At 54.7% G+C, this 20,797-nt stretch overlaps 10 protein-coding genes across 10 annotated transcripts; 6 read left to right on the plus strand and 4 right to left on the minus strand.

Moving 5' to 3' along the window:
• Nucleotides 1-1,906: 1,906 nt before the first annotated feature.
• MRS44_007745 (uncharacterized protein) lies at nt 1,907-3,812 on the plus strand (the record flags this gene model as incomplete). Its single annotated transcript, XM_046270870.1, has 2 exons — nt 1,907-2,020; nt 2,094-3,812. 2 exons carry the CDS (start codon nt 1,907-1,909, stop codon nt 3,810-3,812), a joined length of 1,833 nt encoding a protein of 610 aa, XP_046134247.1.
• A 214-nt stretch (nt 3,813-4,026) lies between these two features.
• MRS44_007746 (uncharacterized protein) lies at nt 4,027-4,769 on the minus strand (the record flags this gene model as incomplete). Its single annotated transcript, XM_046269251.2, has 3 exons — nt 4,027-4,198; nt 4,256-4,394; nt 4,448-4,769. The coding sequence occupies 3 exons, from the start codon at nt 4,767-4,769 to the stop codon at nt 4,027-4,029; spliced, it is 633 nt and encodes a 210-aa protein (XP_046134246.1).
• Nucleotides 4,770-5,036: 267 nt separating this feature from the next.
• Nucleotides 5,037-6,255, plus strand: MRS44_007747 (mitochondrial 37S ribosomal protein mS35; the record flags this gene model as incomplete). The annotated part of the gene is made up of 2 exons (XM_046269252.2): nt 5,037-5,613; nt 5,666-6,255. 2 exons carry the CDS (start codon nt 5,037-5,039, stop codon nt 6,253-6,255), a joined length of 1,167 nt encoding a protein of 388 aa, XP_046134245.1.
• A 554-nt stretch (nt 6,256-6,809) lies between these two features.
• On the plus strand, nt 6,810-7,437 carry MRS44_007748 (uncharacterized protein; the record flags this gene model as incomplete). The annotated part of the gene is made up of 2 exons (XM_046275982.2): nt 6,810-6,884; nt 6,967-7,437. 2 exons carry the CDS (start codon nt 6,810-6,812, stop codon nt 7,435-7,437), a joined length of 546 nt encoding a protein of 181 aa, XP_046134244.1.
• Nucleotides 7,438-8,771: 1,334 nt separating this feature from the next.
• MRS44_007749 (uncharacterized protein) lies at nt 8,772-10,443 on the plus strand (the record flags this gene model as incomplete). The annotated part of the gene is made up of 2 exons (XM_046270846.1): nt 8,772-9,960; nt 10,013-10,443. 2 exons carry the CDS (start codon nt 8,772-8,774, stop codon nt 10,441-10,443), a joined length of 1,620 nt encoding a protein of 539 aa, XP_046134243.1.
• Nucleotides 10,444-10,748: 305 nt separating this feature from the next.
• MRS44_007750 (uncharacterized protein) lies at nt 10,749-11,789 on the minus strand (the record flags this gene model as incomplete). Its single annotated transcript, XM_046269250.2, has 2 exons — nt 10,749-11,577; nt 11,629-11,789. The coding sequence occupies 2 exons, from the start codon at nt 11,787-11,789 to the stop codon at nt 10,749-10,751; spliced, it is 990 nt and encodes a 329-aa protein (XP_046134242.1).
• An 855-nt stretch (nt 11,790-12,644) lies between these two features.
• MRS44_007751 (uncharacterized protein) lies at nt 12,645-13,010 on the minus strand (the record flags this gene model as incomplete). Its single annotated transcript, XM_065620640.1, has 1 exon — nt 12,645-13,010. One exon carries the CDS (start codon nt 13,008-13,010, stop codon nt 12,645-12,647), a length of 366 nt encoding a protein of 121 aa, XP_065476712.1.
• A 253-nt stretch (nt 13,011-13,263) lies between these two features.
• MRS44_007752 (uncharacterized protein) lies at nt 13,264-17,224 on the plus strand (the record flags this gene model as incomplete). The annotated part of the gene is made up of 7 exons (XM_065620641.1): nt 13,264-13,307; nt 13,357-13,776; nt 13,829-14,954; nt 15,299-15,518; nt 15,583-15,740; nt 15,883-16,095; nt 16,145-17,224. 7 exons carry the CDS (start codon nt 13,264-13,266, stop codon nt 17,222-17,224), a joined length of 3,261 nt encoding a protein of 1,086 aa, XP_065476713.1.
• A 587-nt stretch (nt 17,225-17,811) lies between these two features.
• On the plus strand, nt 17,812-18,395 carry MRS44_007753 (uncharacterized protein; the record flags this gene model as incomplete). The annotated part of the gene is made up of 2 exons (XM_046275980.2): nt 17,812-17,862; nt 17,919-18,395. 2 exons carry the CDS (start codon nt 17,812-17,814, stop codon nt 18,393-18,395), a joined length of 528 nt encoding a protein of 175 aa, XP_046134239.2.
• A 297-nt stretch (nt 18,396-18,692) lies between these two features.
• Nucleotides 18,693-20,603, minus strand: MRS44_007754 (uncharacterized protein; the record flags this gene model as incomplete). Its single annotated transcript, XM_046275979.2, has 1 exon — nt 18,693-20,603. The coding sequence occupies one exon, from the start codon at nt 20,601-20,603 to the stop codon at nt 18,693-18,695; it is 1,911 nt and encodes a 636-aa protein (XP_046134238.1).
• Nucleotides 20,604-20,797: the final 194 nt, after the last annotated feature.

Raw genomic sequence — 20,797 nt, forward strand, 5'->3', positions numbered from 1 at the left:
GCGGCGCCAGATGCAAGTTGCCGTGTATTGGTGGTTTGAGGCTTGAGGGTGGCTTGTTTATTATTTGTTTTTTTTTTCTTGTTTTTTCTTTTATTTGCCTACATTCTTTGACCGTGATTAAACAGTCTTGATAGCATAAACGGGTGTTCACAGAGTGAGAATCTGGTGAGTTTACACAAAGTGGACAATGTCTCCATCCACCACCACAAAGCATGTTCGTATAAAAACAAAAGGTTGCACTATTATCGAGGCTGCAGCTAGGATGCGTCGCAGTAACAGTGCATTGCATTAGCCTGCGTTCCATTTTTTGGTCCGGGAGGCGCGACAACTCAGGTGGGTATCCATTCTTTCTGTATGGCTCCCCCGGCTCGTCGCGTCCCCTGATAATACCGTGCTCACTCAATGTGAAAAGATCCATGGATCTTTTCCTTGAGAGAGCGGGCCGACGACTGGCCACTGGCCCCATCCAGAGCCTGGTGATGTGATGGGATGGGACCCTGCGTGGTCCGACGAGCGTTACAATCACGGGGAAGAGGCTAAATCAGCTAATCTCTCCTCTCCTCTCGTGGTGGTCCAAGTGTCGAGTCGACCGTCTCTGGGAGATGATGATGATGTGAGAACCCAGGACGTGGCTGAAGCTGAAAAGAGCATCGCACGGAGGGAAAAAAAAAAGAAGATTACCATGGCACCCTGTATCACGCTGCCGTGTCTGGCCGATCATGGATCCATCCATTTGCTGTCCCGTGCAGTGCGGAAAAGGCTTGGGGTTCCTTTGGTGGAACATTGTTGACCGATCGACCGGGCGGTTTCGCGCAGACGCGGGCCAAAAGTCAAATCTTTTCTGTTGTCTGTGTTACAGTCAAAAGTATCCTGCATCACCATCTTGGTTGCCTCGGAGGCCAACTTCGTATTGACAGATCCTGCGGCTCATGGACCCGTCAATCGAATCGAATGTGGAGGGTGGCCAACAACAAACCGGCAGCGTGACAGCCAAGCCAACCCTGGATCATGGCACCCATTCATCGTATCCAAATAAAGTACAGGCCATAGCCCGGCTTACAGACCATTGAAGCCGCGGCAACGGCGTTCCCTCCCCCAAAGGCATCACTTCCATCACGTCGGAGTCGGTGGCGGTAGTGTGCTGTAGATCTAGCCAGATGACGACGACTTTTTCTTTGCTGCATCTAGTATTGGTTCATGGCTCCCGTCGCCAGTGCAACTTAGGCCGCCCAGAGTGAACCCGCAGGTCGTGATGCATCATGTTGGTGATGTGGTGTGTAAACATCCATCTGCATCGGGTTGTGCCACCGATGCCTCATGCAGCTGAAAGAGGGACGGTGACACCAAGACAGCGGACGGAAGAGGTCTAGACAAAAGCATTGCCAGCATATACTATCAACAGAGACGTTTCATCACCAAAGTACACCATGAAGCCGTCTTGAACTGACGTGATCAGGCATAGTATAGGATAGGTAGGTGAGGACATGATCGGGAACGGTCCCGATTCTAGGTTAGGTGAGTAGGTAGCCTAACGGTTCGCATCATGATGCCTAATCCTCCACTATCCACCAGGCAGCTACTTTTCACACAGGCAGACAGTAAAGATTTGATATATAATTGTTGACAAAAAGCATAGAAAATAGCTATTTTTACCATTGGGCTTGTGGTGTCTCTCTCTATCTTGTCAGAGGGAGCTCCGAGCTGTGACGAAGTGTGCCCCGCAGTAGCTAAGAACCTGCCCCTCCAACCCAAGCAAACTCCCCACGTTTCACAATAACAACCAACACCACCTAAACAACAAGACGCTGACGACATCCCCTAACCCACTCCAACACTCGCGCATCTGCATACCGTCTTTCTTCTGCAACTATACTTCCCGTATCCCGCCGCAACCGCCGCTGCCGTCATGGCTTCTCCCTCAATCACCCTCGATCGCATCCTCGCCGCTGTTCCCGTCACCAACCGTGGCCAGCCAACTCAGCTCTCGACCGACTCCAAGGGTCAACGGATAGCTTATCCCGTAAGCTCAATCTCTATCCAGCTGGTCTACGACTATGAGATTCGTCGCTGACTGCTCCTCGTCGCCCATCTAGTGCGCCAAGTCCATCTTTGTCCGCTCCATCGACGACCCTTCAGACTGTCAAGAGTACACCGGCCACACCGCCCCGACCACCGTCGCTAGATTCTCTCCCAATGGCTTCAAGGTTGCCAGCGGTGATGCCACTGGCGTGCTCAAGGTGTGGGAGCCCGCGTCCATCGACAGCACAAGGGGAGAGTACGGTATCATCTCAGGCCGCCTAAATGACATTGCCTGGGACGGCGAGTCGCAGCGTGTCATTGCTGTTGGTGATGGTCGCGAGCAGTTTGGACGCTGCATCACAGCTGACAGCGGAAACTCTGTCGGTGAGATCATCGGTCACTCCAAGTCCGTCAATGCCGTGGCCATGAAGCCCCAGCGACCATTCCGTGCTGCCACTGTTGGTGACGATGGCAACATGGTCTTTTACCACGGGGCTCCATACAAGTTCAATAACAAGAGCGCTCAGCACACTGGCTTCGTTCTCGGCGCCGCCTACTCTCCCGACGGCACCACCCTGGTCACTGTTGGAGCCGACAAGCGGATACAGCTATACGACGGCAAGACGGGTGAGCCTACCAAGGAGATTGGTCAGGGTGAGCACACAGGAAGCATCTTTTCTGTGTCATGGTCGCAGGACAGCAAGAAGTTCGTGACGGCTAGTGCCGACCAGACCGTCAAGCTATGGGATGTCGAGGCGGGCAGCGTCATCCAGAGCTGGAAGTTTGGAGAGGATGCCAGTGTTGGTGACCAGCAGGTCGGCGTCGTCTTTGTCCACGGCCGGACTGATGGACTTATTATCAGCCTGAACCTCGAAGGTAACCTCACATATCTGGCCGAGGGCAAGCCAGAACCAATTCGGGTTGTTTATGGCCATAGCAAGAGCATCACTGCCCTGGCCACTGGGTCTGACGGCAAGGGTTCTGATCTTTGGTCTGGCAGTGTAGATGGCCGGGTATACCATTGGGACGTCAAGTCAGGCATTGCGAGTGTGGTTGATGGCCAGACACATACAAACCAAGTCGCCCAGGTTGCGACCATTGATGGCAAGGCTTTCAGTGCTGGCTGGGATGATACCCTGCGAATCGTTGACGAGTCAGCCAAGACGTTCCTGGGAACTTCGGTCAAGCTGCCGGCGCAGCCAAAGGGCGTGAGTGCGTCCAACGGTCTCGTTTACGTCGCAACCTACTCTGGTGTTTCGGTCTACTCTGGCGAGAAGCTGGTGAAGGAGCAGAGCTTGGACTTCACACCGGGTGCCATCGCGGCATTTGGCTCCCTGGTTGCCATTGGAGCTGACCAAAACTCGGTGCGCATCTACACGGCTGGATCCGGTGGTGCGCTTGAGCCGGTTAAGACCCTGACCAACCCTACTGGAACCATCACAGCCCTGGCCTTCTCCAAGGATGGCTCTCATCTGGCTGCCGGAAACAGCGTTGGCAAGATTTATGTCTACAACACTGATAGCTGGGACCTCGTGACGGACCGCTGGTCGGCCCACACTGCGAGAGTGACCTCGATCGCCTGGGACGACACGGGTGCCTATGCCGCGAGCGGCAGTCTCGACACCAACGTCTTTGTTTGGTGCCTGGAGAAGAGGAACCAGGGAAAGCGAATCAAGGCTGCCAATGCTCACAAGGACGGTGTCAACGGTGTTGCCTGGATCGAGGGCGGCAGGCTTGCCAGTGCTGGAGGAGATGCAAACGTGAAGATCTGGAATGTCCAGAATTTGCCTTGAGGTCTATAAACCCCTAGACTAGATCGGTCAACTTCCATGAGCAGACGGAAGCCGGAGTTAACTTGAGATAAATACAGCTTTTGATAAAGATCCGTTTCAGGGGTAACGCCCTAACTCCAAAAACATGCCACCCAGATAGTATATATAAACATACTGGCTGCCTTCGCCGTGCTGTACTTTAGATGCCGAGAATGCGTCTCAAAAGCCCAAACGCCTAGTCGTGGGTCATGGTCGCATTCTGTTCCTTGGCGACCTCATGAGGGGCAAGATCCCAGAGGCGCCGTCTGTCGTTTCCCGCCGACGGCACCTTGTTGGGGGGCCAGCGAGCCTTGTTGTCCTCCCACAGGAGCTCCACCTTATGCATTGCTTCCTGTAGATCGTCCACACTGTTTTATTGTAAGGTGATATTTACTCTGAGGGGCTAGACGGAAGTGTTTGCATACCTGCCAGTGCTCATGATGGCGTATCCCTCCTTTGACAGATGCTTTGCCATCTCGGTCTGGTGATCATTCAAGAGCTGGGTATTGGGCACCACGATGATGGGAAGGCCCAGTTTCCAGGCGTCAAGGATAGTTCCAGTTCCTAAGCTTGTGAGTTGCCATATTCTCAATGTCAACAACGCCGGTGAAACGTACCCGCATGTGAGATGACGAGACCGAGCTGCCGCTTCCCGTCTAGAGGCTTGCACAGCGCCATCTCCTCTTTCATGAGATTTTTCCTCATGTCAAAGATGTCAATGTTGAGACCCCGGGGAGCATCATCCTTGCGGGCAATCAACTCTTTGCTTGCCCAAGCAACATCTGGTCCGCACTGTACGTGCAGCTCGGTGAATCCCTGCGAGACCAAGTACTTCCAGAAGGTGGGATTGAGGGCGGCCTCGGTAAGTTTCTTGAAGCCGACGGTGGCGCCGACCGTGACCAGGCAAAACCGGCCAGTGGGACTTGAGTCTGAAGTCATAGGCTCGATTTTGAAAGAAGACAATACTCTATGGTGAAGGAAATGTGAAGTTGATGAGAGTGCATGTGGTGTAAGAGAGAAAGAGGTTATGTTGGTGTTAGCCGAAGCTTTTCCACGGTGAAGAGGTGAAGTGCCGCCAGAAAGTGGGATGGCGAAACTTCGGCAACCCGCCAATGCCCGCGCTCCAAATTTTTGAAAGCTTGCCCACCCAATTCCCCAGACGGACGACAATTCGGCGCCGCCATTGCTCCCATCGAACGACTCGCAATGGCTTCAGCTTCGGCTGCCGCAAGGCTATGTGTTTTGGCGTGCCGCAGGGCGCCCCGGCTTCAACAGATTCCCCGCTCCCAGCAGATCATTCGGCAAAGATCCGTCCCCCAGCGGGCATTCGGCACCTCGACGATACGATGGGCGCGTGAGCGGGAGCAGCAGGAGCAGGAGGGCGAGGAGGAGGAGGAGGACCTCGGGCCAATTGAGCTCAAGAAGCTCGAGGCTGCGATTGCAGAGGCCGCCACCCCGGAGGGCATGAAGCAGTTGGATGAACTGGCCAAGGAGAACGGCTACAACACGATCGACGAGTACCTGGAGACCGAGCTGGAGCGCAGGCCCGGTTGGGCCTCGGAAGACAGGTCGCTGCAGGATGAGATAATGAAGGATGACAGGGGAGAGAGGCCGAACAGGCAGTCATTCTGGTTCGACGAGGAGGATCCCGAGACCAATACCGAGGAGCTGGAGGAGTTTGATGAGGACGACATTACTTCCATGGCGCACGGAAAGCTCGATCAGATCCGAGAGATGCGACAATATGACAGATTGGCTGTCTGGGAGTTGCCCCTCCTCTCAAGTGAGTGAATTGATTCCCGAATATTAGACCTAGGAATACTGATGCCATATAGAACTCGCCAAGCCATTCGTCCCTCCTACCGATAACCAGGTCCTCCGATGGAGGTACACATCCTACATGGGTGAATTCCACCCCGCCGAGAAGAAGGTGGTGGTGCAGTTCGCCCCCGACGATCTGAAGCTCACGCCCGTGCAAACCGAGAAGCTCAAGAAGCTGGCTGGGCCCCGGTACAACCCGGAGACGGAGATCATCAAGATGAGCTGCGAGAGCTTTGAGCACCAGGCGCAGAACAAGCGTTACCTGTCGAACCTGGTGGACGACCTCATCGCCGCGGCCAAGGACCCCAAGGAGACGTTCGAGGACATCCCCCTCGACACCCGGCACCACGAGTTCAAGCCCAAGCCGCGCTTCCCCAAGGAGTGGCGCATGTCTCCCGAGCGCCGCAAGGAGCTCGACGAGTACCGCCAGCGTGCGGCCATCGAGGATGTGCAGCGGGCCGAGGGTGGGCTGCTGGTGGACGGCACCCAGGCCATCGACGAATACCTGATGAAGAAGACCCTGGAGGACCAGAAGAAGCAAAAGGTTGCCGAGCTCGTCGCCGCGCCCGTGAAGAGCGCCGGCGGCAGCCGTGCGAGGAGGTAAGGGGCAGTCCCCCCGCGAGGGATGACGTTGTATTATAGTCACGCTAGATCTGGGCGGGGACATGTACAGGGAGTTGAGCTTTGTACGATGTAAGGTTTAAGTGGGCATTTGACAAGATATGCATGTACATTGAGCCATGACAAGTAACGACTGGTCCACTCTGGATATTGATGATGTGACTTGGGGAACAAACGAAGCAACCTTTCAATTGAGAAACTGAACCAGCTGAGTTGGGCCCGTCGATCTCAGCTTGATTTGGGCACCAGCTAGTCTTGTACTACTCATGACAATGGCTTATGATTGTTGAATCGAATCCACGACTTCAAAACCCAAGTAAACAGTAAATCTGGTGCACAATCAAGGGAAATAGAAGCTTCGACCAGAACTCATGATGATCTGACTTTCGAGCAACTGCTGACTAAGAGTCATCATGACAATGAACTCAGTGAAGCACATGATTTATTACCCTCCATGTAAACCTAGCTCTCACGAAACTGGCACAAGATAACTTACTCACAAGAGAGGAGGGATAATCGAATGGAAATATACGCATAATGAAGGCCGAACAGACTGTCAACATCATCATCTTGGGGGCCCCTGCCGCGGGCAAGAAGAGCCTGATACGAAGGGTGAGTTGACATGACAAGACAAGATTACTTGGGCACCATTCGAAACCTGCAAGAAACTCAGCTGCTGACATTATATCTGTAGTACTGCATGGACGTCTTCACGGACCTCTATGATCCCCTTACCGAATCATCCGGCGACAGCCGCCTTGCCCTCATCTCGGGTATTCCAACCAACATCAATCTCGAGCGCATCCCGTCGACCTTTATCCGCTCGGCACCTGAAGCTAAACGAATCGCATCCGAAGCCGACGCCCTAATCTTACTGTACGCCGGATCCTCCGCCGAGGGCCTCGAGGAGCTGCGGCGCATCCGGCTGGAAGTCCTGGCGCCGCACCTGGGCTCCGACGTCCCGCCCACGGCGGTCGTGGCGAGCAAGGCCGACGGCGCGGCGTCGGAGGGGTGGGACGAGGGTGTCAAGGGGGGTAGGGAGCTGGCGGTGCAGTTGGGGGCCAAGTTTGGGGTTGCGTCGGCACTTTGGGGGGATGGGGTGAAGGACGTGGTGGAGGAGTTGGCGGCGAGGGTACTGGAGAGGAAGGGAGTTGGGAAGCACTGAGATTGAGGAAGTAATGGTTTGTGTGTTTGAAGAGTGGTGGAGGCAACTCGCTGAGCTTAAAAATTGTTAGGGCGATGACACTGAGGTGGAAGCTATTCCCATGGTTGGCACAGAACGACTTTTTACCTAGGTTACCCATTCGATACTAGCAACTCTTGTAATCCCGACTCACCTGAATCTTATTTGTTAGCTTTAATAAGAGGATTGTTATGTTTAACTTGCTTCGGCTTGGTCTTGGTAGGGCTACTGCTTGTCAGTTCGATTTGGCTTGTGGTAATTGTCAATTAATCTGGACGCATTGCTTGATAGTGAATACAGCTGTACTATTGCCCCACACAGATATGCAGCCGCTTTCAAGTTCATTTAAGCATGGAAGAAACTTGATCCATTGCTGGGGTGAGTGTGAGAGCGATGGTACCAGGGTGAGAAGCATGAAGGTCCATTAATCGGGCGGAAGCTATCTGTTAGTGAGATGGACCTTGACTGCACCAATGTATCTATCCAATCGCATTGAGACTGAGTAATGATTAACTGCAGTATGGGCAACTAATTGACTGATGATATAAAATGTTGGATATATTGCCAAGCATTGATGCTATAGCAACTGTATAATGGGGTAAAGTCTTGCTTGTGATGCGTCTGTTGCGATTAGCCAATGACTGTACTCCAGCCTGTCAATCTTATCCTCTCTCCTCGTTCTCAACTATTACTACCTCCAAATCAGAAAGGGACCGACAATTGAAAGTCCGTATCCTTCTTCTCGGGCGCCCGTGGACCCCGTGCCTCGGCACGTCTTAAACACGTGGACGCCTGCCGAGGCGGGAGTAGGTTTCATCCCAGGATGAGACCCAACGGACAAGGGCACGGAGTACTATTTCGGACGAACATGGGGACAAGAGTTCATCCGTGTCATGTCTCGACCCCTCACCTCATCTTCTCCCTCTTTCCTCCTTTTGCTGTGAATCTCCCCGCGAACGACGGCTTTAATATTATATAAGTCTATCTGTTCCGATCGATCGGTCGGTCTGGGGAAGCTTGTTTTAAATCCTTTCGATTCGGTAATTTTTCGTTAGCGCACTGTACTGCACGCGACGACACTCTCCGACTGTGCCGCTTGATTAGGAGACACGCACACCTCTCGTATCATCAGATCCATCGCCTACGATCCTTTCCTTTCCTTTGCGACACTTCTTTTCTTTACTATTCGTATACCCTCTTCTATTTGGTACTTTTCTTATATATCTTCCCTATCTGGACCCACGAGGCGCGCCCCTGCCAGCTGAGCTGTCGCCGTAATCATCCTCTCAACCAACCACATCTCAACATCATCCACAATGGCTGACAACACCCCGACCTCTGTGATTCCTCCGCTGGAGCACACGGCATTGGAGGACATCCCTGCCAAGGTCGACCGCCTCAGAAAGTCCTTCAAGGCCGGCCGCACCAAGCCCCTCGAGTTCCGCCTCGTCCAGCTGCGCAAGCTCTACTGGGCCCTGGTCGATAACACCACTCTCATGCAGGATGCCCTCCTCAAGGATCTCCGCAAGTGCAGGTTCGAGGCAAACTGCTCCGAGATTGACTGGTGCAAGCGGGAGTGCCTCGACACCATCAAGAACATGCAGAAATGGGCCCGCGACGAGCCTGTCGTCAACGTTCCCCTCGAGTTCCGCGTCATGAAGCATCGCATCCGCTATGAGCCACTGGGAATCGTCCTCAACATTGGCTCCTTCAACTTCCCCTTCCAGCTGAACCTCCCCGCTGTCATTGGCGCTATCGCCGCTGGAAACTGTGTTGTCCTCAAGGCTTCAGAGTCTTCCCCCAACTGCGCCATGGCCCTCAAGAAGATCTTTGACGATTCCCTGGATCCAGAGTGCTACACCTACGTCAACGGTTCTCTCCCCGAGACTCAGCGCCTTCTTGAGGAAAAGTTTGACAAGATCGCCTTCACTGGCGGCAAGACAGTCGGCAAGATCATCGCCAAGAAGGCCGCAGAGACCTTGACTCCGGTCCTCCTCGAGCTTGGTGGCCAGAACCCGGCTTTTGTCACTAAGAACGCCAACCTCAAGCTCGCAGCTAGACGGTTGCTCTGGCAAAAGGTTCTATGTGCTGGCCAGGTCTGCATGTCTCACAACTACATCCTTGTCGAAAGAAGCGTTCTGTCATCGTTCCTCGGTGAGCTTAATGGCCAGCTGCGCACCTTCTTCCCCAAGGGCGTCAAGAACAGCCCCGACTACAGCCGCATCGTCAACATTGGTCACTTCAACCGCCTCAAGAAGATGCTCGACTCGTCCAAGGGCAAGATCGTCCTGGGCGGTTCCATGGATGAGTCTGAGCTCTTCATGGAGCCGACAGCTGTGCTGGTCGACGACATTGAGGATAGCATGATGATCGAGGAGTCTTTTGGCCCCATCTTCTCTATCATGGCATTCGACTCTCTCGACCAAGCTATCCAGATCGCTAACCAGGTCGACCCGACACCCCTTTCTCTCAACACCTTTGGGTCTGATGCCGAGAACAACAAGGGTATGAACCTCCTGCTCATCCTTTAGCATAGCACTCAACTAACCGTTTCTAGTCTTGGAAAACGTTACCTCGGGAGGTGCCACCTGTAACGATTCCTTCTTCCACAGCCAGATCCCCCAGTCCCCCTTGGGCGGTGTTGGCCAGTCCGGAATGGGTCACTACCACGGCATCTACTCGTTCAAGACCTTCAGTCACCAGCGCGTCATCGCCAAGGTGCCATATTGGGCCGACTTCCTTCTCCGTGTGCGCTACATGCCCTACTCGTGGCCACACCTGAACCGACTCAACGCGTTCGCCCCGAAGCCCAACTTTGACCGCAACGGCAACAAGACCAAGGGTCTCAAGTACATCCTCGCCCTGACCTTTGGCCTTGGATCAAGCAAGACAAAGGGCGCTCTGTTAAGGTGGGCTATCCTCGTAGCATTGGCTGCGATCCTGGAAGTTAAGAAAGGCACTGTGAGCCAGTTGCTCACACGATCGTGATTTAGTTGATTTCTGATTTCTGCAATTCGTCCGAGCAAAGCAAAATGTTGACCGAGAGCTTTGCTGTGTACTTTTTTTTTTTTTGCGAACACTTGTCCCGATGGCTATCGAGTTCATTGTTGGTACCTGTATAGTTTCGTTGTATAATAGCGGCAAATTGTCCTGCCAATGGAAGTTTATAGTATAACACGCAGGCTGGTGGATGTCTGGCCGATCAGGGGAGGGCACTACAAATGAGAACTTGAAAAGCTAGGTATCTTTGGTTGCACTTAATCCTTTTATTCCACCTCGTAGTCCAACATATTTTAGTGACCAGTCAAAGTTGCTGCCAGACGGCGTCCCTTGTCGCCACCCAGATACAGGTCGTCGTCTGTAGATTCCCTCGCCAGGTCCACGGCTTCACTGTAGCCCCTTGTAACCATATCTTCGTCGACCTTGAGCCCGTTCTCGACAAGAGCGAGGATGACGCTGCGGATCCTCGCAATCTCACGCATGGTCGACACCTCCATGGGGTCGTTCTGGCTCGAGTAGACCTTGCTGCTGACGCTCTCCTCCATGCGGTTGATGCCGGCGGCCTCCGCGGCGGTGTCGCTCTCAATGTGCTTGCTGATCCAGATGTACCCGTTGACGCCGAGAAGCACGTCGACCTTGCCGCCGGCATTGGCCACGTCCATGGTCCAGACCTGCCTCTTGGCGCGGACGACACCGCCGCCTCCACCAGTGCCCGTGACGGAGACAAAGACGCCGTTTCGGAGCTTGCCGTACTTGAGACTGCGGGTGTGCAGACTAGCAGCGCCGTCCTGGTGCAGCTGCTGGACCTCTGCGACGACGAGGTCGCCCTCTGCGAAGAAGCTGCGGATCTGCAGCTCGTCCGTCTCGGTGCGCTTGCGGAGGATGCCGCCGGGGAGGTTGATGGCCGAGATCTGGAGGATGGCTAGCTGCGAGGCGGCCACGTCGACGCGCCAGCGCTTGGCCTGGACCTCGACGATGCGGCCGACGACGAGGTCACCAATCTCGGGGGTGTAGCGGGCGCGCAGGGGACGCACCGAGAGGAGCTTGTTTGTCTTTGTGAGGGTTCCAGCGAGGGAGGATGTGATTGATGATGAGCCAGAAGGAATGTAGGTGCCGTGTCCGCTTTGTAAAGAGGTCAGTATCAGATGAGATTTCCAAGATGGAAAGGCTTACCGCATCCACTGGGGATTCGACGTTATCACGCTGCCTGGTGTGAGGATTCCATCGCCGCCAACGTCCGCGCCGCCCTCAGAATCAGAGTCAGAGTCTGAATTGGCTGCTGCCTGTGGCCTTTGAGGCGCGGGAGGCTGAGGCTTGAGGATTGTGATGGGCATTTTGAGATGAGAGGGAGTGCTGCTGCGAGGCTGAAGCTCAGCTGCTCTGGCCGCTTAGCCAGTAGGTGACCGTAGATACGCTCTCAGTATCAAGATCTTGAAGACACAGGACGATTGTCTCCTGGTGTAGTCCCTCGTTAGTTTTACTTGTTGCTGTCGTGTCGTCGGTGGTTGATGAGTTTGTTAAAGATTCGAGGTGGGGCCTCTAGGTTGAGATTTTAGTCTTTGCGAAACGGCTTGGGATAAGAGCTTCACATGAGAGCCAGCAACTTGAGCGACAAATAACAGCAAACATGTCCCAAGAAAATTGGTACCCAATTGCCAATATAGAATTACAAATTGGATAAAGAATTTAGACCTTTTATCAAAATCCTTATGTACGTTGCTACAGTCTGCCTATGATCGGCATCCACGACATCCTCATCCATCCCTCACGTCTCAGCTCACTACTACTAAAATCACAGAGAGGCTTTACAACCTATCAGCCATCGCCATCAAGAGGCTTTCACCAGAGCATTCATATAAGAGCTAAAACTAGTGTTTACTTGGGAAAGGTGGTGATTTCTCAAGATCAAATGGTCAAGGATTGGCAGCTTCATGGCTCATGGTACATGAAATGAGATACCACACCTCCTCAGACCGTTTAAGCCCACACCTCTGAACGCCTTCTATGCAACCAGAAAATGCTTTTGATACATCGAAAATCTCAACCAGCACCGGTTTCTGGTCACCAATGGCCCATGAGCTCGAGAGAACGCCGCTGCAAGAGCTGCTCGCAGGGATGCCAGACATAATATACATGCTAATTCAGACGGAGTAGAGTTCGTTTCGTGTCGTTTCGAGATCGTTGCAACATCACTTGAGCGCCCTCCACAGCCCCATCCACACGAGACCGAGAGAGATGGTGGTGATGCCGAGTTTCCGGCTCCTCATGCCAAAGGGGGACTTGCTCTGGAGGATCAGGGCCTTTTGCCTCTCGAGCTGCGACATGCCCGAGAAGTAGCTGTAGGCAGCGAGGCCAAAGAACGCTCCGCTGCCTACGACGGTGTTAGTCCAGTGTCCCGGCCGCTGAGGAGTCGGGGCGTGAGGGCCGATGGCAAAGAACTGACCAATGACTTTGCAGGGCAGGCAGTCGTCGCCGCGGTCCTGGCGCAGGATGTCCTCGAGCTTCTCTGGCCTCTCCAGAGTCTGGACTGTCGGAATCTTGTCGTCCCCTGCCATTTTGGAGGTTTGTTGTTGAAATCGAGGGGGGTTGGCTTTGGCGATGGAAGTTATCACAAGCTTCAACTTTTGAGAGCCGCGTGATGAGCAACGTTGATTGGACGATTCGACTTTCCGATGGCTGAGTAATCCAGGGCCGGGGTCCCAACCAGTTTCGTCATTGTCCGTCCCGCGCTGGCGCAAACACACATCAGTAGCTCTAGCTCATGCTTATCGTCCCAGCCAACGCCTGAGGGAGGTGTTGGTCGACACCATGAACGGCGTTATTGAGGCGCTGCACATTTACGATGACAACCGGTATGTCTTCTACAGCCTCGCTTTTGTGCTTCTAGCTAACTCTGTCCAGTAATCCTATCCTATCTCATACCTACGCAGGGAGGCCGCTCTCGGCAACCCATCTTCTACCCCTCTACCTAGAACATCCCTCACCGCGGCCGAATCTCATCTACCTAGCCAACACAAGTCCTCCGACCCTCGTATTCAGCCTGACCCATGCGAACCTTTTGTTTCTCGTCACGTCGTCGACCGAGATAGAGCCGCTCCTCGTCTTCGAGTTCCTACACCGCGTAATCGATGCCTTCGAGGACTTCCTTGGCGCGCCGCTCCTGGCTGCCAAGATCGAGAATAACTATGACATAGTCGCTCAGATATTAACTGAGATGTGCGACTCTGGCACTATTAGCACGACAGAGCCCAATGCCCTGCGAGAAGTTGTGGAACAGGAGGGATGGGTTGGTAAACTACTAGGAAGCATCAACCTCCCTGGGTTCGTGTGCCAAATCTACGCCAAGTAGAGCACAGCACTGACAAGCTACCAGGAAAGCGCCTCTGAGCGCCAACTTCTCAAACTCGAGCTCGCCATCCGTGATCCCTTCGAATACTCCCGCCCTGCCATGGAGACGAGCGAACGTGCGACACACGTCCAACGAGATGTATGCCGATGTCGTTGAGACTCTGTCGGTTACGCTCGCGCCCTCAGGAAGACCACTTGCCGCCTTTGCCAACGGTACCATTGCCTTTACATCAAAGGTGTCAGGCGTCCCGGATATCACCCTGACTCTGACGAGCCCGTCTGGAAAGCACAATCTCGGAGGCATTATGGAGTTACCAGTCTTTCACCCTTGCGTACGGCTAAACCGATGGAAGGAAAGGCCAGGAGAGCTGAGCTTTATCCCACCTGACGGAAGATTTATCCTGGCGGGCTACGAGGTGGACTTGCTACCCTTTACTAGTGGGAAGAGCGGAAGCCTAAGCTCTAATAACCTCAAACTGCCAGTCAATATGGAGGTAAAGACTGGGCTCGGGGCTACAGGATCCGATTTCGAGGTTCGGTTACAAGTCAACAAGATTCTCGGCGCACCCTCTCCGTCCTCATCAGGTCAATTTGGAAGAGGTGGAAGTGGTGGCCGACTGGGAGGACCACATCCAGGATCACCAGGAGCGCCCCTGATTGACGATCTCACCATCACGATCCCACTGCCGACAGACGTTAGGAACTTGTCGGAAATTCGACCTAGCAAGGGCGACGCTAGCTTCAACCCGGGGGAGAAGTTCCTGGAGTGGCACATTCCGGCAAAGGAGCTCTCGGGAGGGACGTGCTACTTCGGGCTCCGGTGTACCGTCGTGGGGCCGATCACAGGCGAGGATGAGGACGGATTCGACCCCAACGGTTTTGGCTTTGGGACCGACTACACGTTTGACGGACCTTACCAGAGCGTGCCGGTGGCCAAGACGGCGAAGGACAAGGAGGGTGCCAGCGATGATAGGGACGTCAAGAAGATTGCGCAGAACAAGATCCTGATGCCAACGTCGGCATCGGTGAGCTTTTCCGTCAAGGGATGGTTGGCGAGCGGATTGAAGGTAGAGAGCATCCTTCTAGACACGCGCAAGAGTAGGGGATTGGGAGAGAGCGTCAAACCGTACAAGGGGGTCAAGTACTTGACAGTGAGCAAGGGAGGAGTGGAGATCCGGTGCTAGGCGGCGGTGTTGCAGGCGGCAGCAGACGGGACGGAGGAGCATCGGCGTCGTGGAGCATGACATGGCATGGGATGGGCTCATGATGTTGAGGAGAGCGCCGCCGGTACCAGTATGCGGATGCGGGCCAATGGCGGCACCTAGAGAGGGTGTCATGAGCACGAGACAAAAAGAAAAGAAAGCAAAGCAGAATGCCCCCCATGCTGCATGAACAGAACGGACTAGTCTCCGAGGAAGACGGAAGAAAAGGAGTGACCCAATGCCAGCAAAGCAAAAAGCAGCCGTGGTAGATTCGTTCACATAATGTTAAACAGCCGTTGGCCCATGGCGCGCCGTGGAAATGGATCTCGGAGGAGGCGCCAAGGAGCGACGGAGATCCGAAGCCGCACGAGGTCGGGGCATCGGCTCTAAGTGTGGGGCGAGACATCCGACCGCTTGCTGCTGCCGCTGCTGGTGCGTCTCCAGCGGCCGGGGGAAACTGCCTCGAGGTGCGTCAACGGCTTGCGGCTTGCGCTGGCTTTGCTATTGGACGCTGTGCGTTGCAGAACATGCGCTGGACAAAAGGGACCGGGCCCCCGATTCCGATGAATTCCATGAGGTCAACGAGGTTCCATTTTGATTTTGGGGGTTGAAGAGAGGATCCGAAAGAGAGAGGAGCACCCCTCGGTCCCCCCTGCTCCTGCCGTCAACCCCCAATCCCAATGCCGAGAGTGCTCCTTCCCTGTGGTTGCTGTTAGTGGCGCGCGAGTGCAACTTGTAAGTGACCCCGACGTCACGCAAACTGGAAGGTCCCGGAACCCCAGACCCAGGGTTTCGGTTTCCAATCCCTTTTGTTGAGCGGGCTTTCTCGTGACTTGCCTTTTCCTCTTTCCACTTCCTTTCTCTTCTCATTCCCCAGACGCTCAGGGAATTGGATCACGACGGCGGGCTTCCCCAGAATGAGAGCGTCAACCCGTGCGTCTTGACCTCTAACCCGCCGTCCCCAACGCCGTTAGACGGCCATGGAACGGCTCGCGACGACTTCGATGCGGTGCCGTCGCCCTCTCACAGGCACGAGACCGTCGCTACTATCACAGCCGCTTCTGCGACAGCCGCAACCACGGAGATGGAGGTCTACACATCGAGGCGGCACCAGGACCGCCCTCTTCTTTCCAGGCCAGGGCGTCCAGCGGGTGGGCATGCTAACGCCATGGCTCGAGGCGTTCCCCTCGACGGCCTCGCAGCTCCGCGATGAGATCGACGAGTATATGGGCTACAAGCTCTCCGACATCATCCAGTACGGGCCCTCCAAGCTCCTCACCGAGACCCCCAACGCCCAGCCCGCCATCATGGCCACCTCTATCTTCATCCTCCGCATCCTCGAGCGCGAGTTCGGCTTCAAGGTCACGGACCACTTCGACTTCACACTGGGCCACTCCCTCGGTGAATTCGCCGCTGTCGTTGCCGGCGGGTACATTTCCTTCCAGGACAGCCTGCACCTGGTGCGCAAGCGGGCCGAGGCTATGTCGGAGGCGACGCGTCAGGCCATCGAGCAGTACGGCGGCGAGTACGGCATGGTGGCCGTCATTTCGCACCCAGAGCACATGGAAAACCTCATAAAGGCTATTCGCCAGTTTGTCGGCGTCTCAGCCGAGGACATGGACGATGTACCGCCCATCGAGCAGGTGCTGATCGCAAACATCAACAGCAAGAATCAGATCGTCTTGAGCGGCAACATTGAGCGCATCAAGACCCTCATCGCCCACCTCCGCCAGTTTTTGGGCTACGATCCCCGTGCCGTCCGCCTCAAGGCCGACAGCCCCTTCCACAGCCCGATCATGAAGCCGGCCGTAACCGTGATGCGAAACCTGCTCAACGAGGGTAGTCGGGTCAAGGGTCGCGAGAACGAGGACATGGTGACATTTCCTGGCCAGCTGCCGATCGTGAGCAATGTGTCTGCGCGGCCCGTATGCTGCAAGGCCGACTTGAAGGACCTGCTAGCCCGAGGCTGCCTCGACACTGTGCGTTGGTGGGAGAGCATCAGGTACCTCGATCAAGAGGGACGGATTCGACGCTGGGTAGGCGTGGGGCCTGGCAAGGTCGGTCGCAACCTTGTCGGAAAGGAGGTGGGCATGCGTGGTAAAGATCTAGTAAAGGGAGGAGGTGTATGGGCGATTACAGACCCTTCAGAAGTAGAAGAGGTTCTAAGGGGATTAGAAGACACTGCTGGCATCATGGAAGATGACGAATATTCAGAGTAAAAAGGACGTATAAAGCAAAACGTCCGGGGATCGTGTACGAGTCTGGAGCGTTTTCATGAGGTACTGGGACCGGGCCCGAACAACGGGAGGCTTTGGCATGATTTTTGTGGTTTGGTTTCTGGGTGTACGCTAGGGAAAGGCTGCGTGCAAAATACGCAACTGGCGGGATCATTGACGAAGCACTTTTATAGCATCTTTATGGATCAGATTATCCTCTCAATTATCGAGGCAGAGACGATCATGGTCATGATTACGGGTAGTGATGAATGAGGGTCCCGCCTTGATGTTCGGTTTCAGCCCTCCAAGGGAGCTAAACAGAGGCATTTCCGACTTCAGACGTTGAAATTCAGATACCAAGTAAATACCTGCATACTCAATAATAAGATACATCTCGCAAACGGTGAATTTATTTGCGTCCATCGTTGGCCGAGCATGTGTAAGTGGGGTTGCGCATAGACGAGCCATGAGGTTGGATGGACATGGACATCGCCAACTAAAGCTGCCAGCTTCACACCAAGCGAAGCAAGCTCCAACTCTCAAGCTTCACCTCTCTCAACATCCGACCTCCGACATCGCACCCCACAACCATGTCTACCGCGATACCTTCAATCGCCTGCCTCGGCGTCATCGGCCGCAATGTGAGAGACTCCCTCAGAAGCAAATAGACACTGGCAAACTGACCTCGTTCTCCCAGAACAACCCCCTCCACATCTCCATCTTCCCCTCGCACGACCCGGCCACAAACAACTTCACCCCAATCCGCACCCCGCTCCAGTTCTCCCTCCTCCTCTCGTCCACCATCGATGTCTTTGACCTGCGCGCCCGCAACAACGCCGTCTCGGGCGTCGGCCTCTCGGGCGACTTTGGCCTGCTGCAAGCCGTCGACGACCGCCTCGCCGCCTACGGCTTCGAGACCAACACGGGCGTCCGCATGGTGTGCGTCGTCGACATGCGCGGCCGCCGCGTCGATGGGAGCGCACCCGTAGCCGCAGCTTCACGGGGTGCCGCGGCGGCTGGCCTGCGCGACGCCGAGCTGAAGCCCGTCTTCCGCGCCATGCAGAGCGCCTACGTGCGTCTGCTGCAGAACCCCTTCTACGACCCAGACGAGCACGCGCCCCTAGGTGGACGAGGGGGAGAAAGATTACGAGTCGCAAGTTTGCAGAGGACATGAAGAGGATAGGAGAAGGCTGGACACCTGGCGTGACGAGCCTTTGAGTCGACGTTAAGACGGTGTATGAGTAGACCACAAATACAATGGGGGGCATGGCGTTTGGAGTATACCATGGTGGGATATCCGGTCATAGACTACCTATAGATCATCATGCATGTGTGGGCAGTATATTACTTTGAGAACTCTTTATACATCTCTGTTGCTTTTCTTGCATGTCTTGCATTATATATGTTGTGTTATATGTATCTAACTTGCTTCTCTCATATACGCCCTCAGACCATGAGACGTTGAGTCCTTCTATGGACTCTTGTCGTTCTCAGTCTTCAATTGTTCCACGCTCCATTTCGACAACCCAGCCATCTCCTCAACCTCCAAGCTATCCCCCATTCCCTCGCCCATGCTGAGCCTGCTGGCGCCGATCTGGTGCTCGATGCGCTGAGAGACAGGGCCGCCCTCCCAGTGTCGAGCGTCGACGGGGAGGGGCTGCCACCATTCTCCCGTCCTCGCGTGCCACTGTGCACTGCATAACTCCCAGAGGCGGGAGATGGCGCGCTTATACGCGAAGCGTTCGTCTTCTCCGGTAAAGGCACTCGTGTTGCTAAAGTTGACGGGCTTCTTCTGCAACCCAAAGTCCGAGTCTTGGTCTGGATCGTAGGATGATGTGCTAGACTTGGTGTCGTAGTAAGCGACGTTGGGTCGGAAGGGAGACATCTGGTCCTGGTAGACCTCGGCAATGGTCTCGGAGTATAGATCATCAGGTTCATCAGAGTTCCCAGGTTTTCCAGATGCTGAGCTCTTCTTCTTGGGGAAGAATAGAGTATCTGGTGGGTTCCGAGCCCTGATGATGAGCTTGCACCGAGCCTCGTACAAGGCATCTAAGAGTGTAATGAACCGTCTGGCTTCGTTCTTCTTCTCGTGCGTCAGAATCGGAACGTTGTCGATGATGAAGGTGTGGTATGTGGAGGCCATTGTGATATAGTCGGCAGGCCCAAAGGACTCAGCGAGCCTCTCGAAGTCCCAGTATACATATCCATTGTAATGCTGGGGAGTCTTGATCTCTCTGCCGTACACGACCACGCTCGATGGCTCCCAGGGCAATGGCTCAGGTCCAGACCACGTAAGTGCTGCTTGTATCCGCTGCTGCCAAGAGCCATCTTCGTCAGTCGACAGGTAGTAGTTGACCGGTTTCTTGACGGCTTGGTCGGGCTTGTCTTGAACGACCTCCTCCACTGTCGCCACTTCACCCTCGATCGCATCTCCGGCCAAAGTCACAGGCGCTTCGGTCTCCTCTCTTCTCCGCCAGTCTCGAGCCCCCTCCATCTGCCAGAAGTCACACCTGGCCTTCAATACCTCGAGGAAGTTGGCAAAGTCGCTGGTTGACCCATACAGCTCGCCTCGAGCCCGGACCGAAGCTCCGAAGAACTTGCGGATGAGGCCCTTGGACGGGGCAGGCGTATAGTCAACACCAGTAGCGTTCTGAAGCTCTTCCGGCATTCGGTTTGAAGATGCGATGAGGACGCCGCCCAACTGGAAAAATGCAATGAAGAGGTGGTTGAGGATCTTGCTGGCGGCCCTATCTGGGAGTTGGAACTCGTCGAGGAATAGGATGGGAGATTCGTCGACGAGTTTCTTGGCCACCCATAAGATAGAATAATCGCTCTCGCTATTTGAATTTCCGAAATGTGATTTCCGATGGTGTTCAAGTTGTGAAATGATGTAGAGCATAAAGGTGTTGAAGTGCCATCTCCGCTTTCGCTCCGTGGGGAGGCCATCGGCGAGCAAGTCGAGAAGCATCGACTTTCCAGTGCCTACTTCGCCTGACAGAAACAATCCCTTGGGAGAGTCAATCTCAATAGCAGTCTCATGGTTGGTGAGAACCCGAGTCAACGCCAGGCTCTCTCTCCCCTCTGGTGTTGTTAGGAGATGTTTGAAGAGCGGGTTGCGCCATATTGAGTGATTCCGGAGCGCAAGAATGTTGCCGTCGTCTTCATCTTGGTCATTTTCCGGCTCAGTGAGACGTGCCACTTCTCTTAGCCTCTGACGATACTCAGCCTGGGGCGAGTAGTCCTTGATGCGGTGGTAGATCTTTTGTAAGTGCCAGGCGAGACGATGCTGGGCTGGGTCCGGGGCGTAGAGACCAGCCGCCACGCGAGTCTGATACTTGACCAGCGGATCAGTGATAACGACGGCGGTCGAGAATCGCCTCATGTTTCAAGGCCGGTTTTGTCAGAGGTGAGTTATTTGATCTGCGGTTTGCCTGGCCAAGGTAGACATGGCTTGGGGGTCCCGGAACCCCGTCCGAAAACGTGATCGGTTAGATCCGGATTGGGAAATCGGGAACAAGAGGACGGTTAGTCAATTCAATTGGCGAGGAGTCCAAGAAGAGACTGGATGTTGATGGG

Source organism: Fusarium solani (assembly GCF_023522795.1).
Source record: "Fusarium solani strain SB1 chromosome Unknown bctg00000004, whole genome shotgun sequence".
NCBI classification, from domain to species: Eukaryota; Fungi; Ascomycota; class Sordariomycetes; order Hypocreales; family Nectriaceae; genus Fusarium; species Fusarium solani.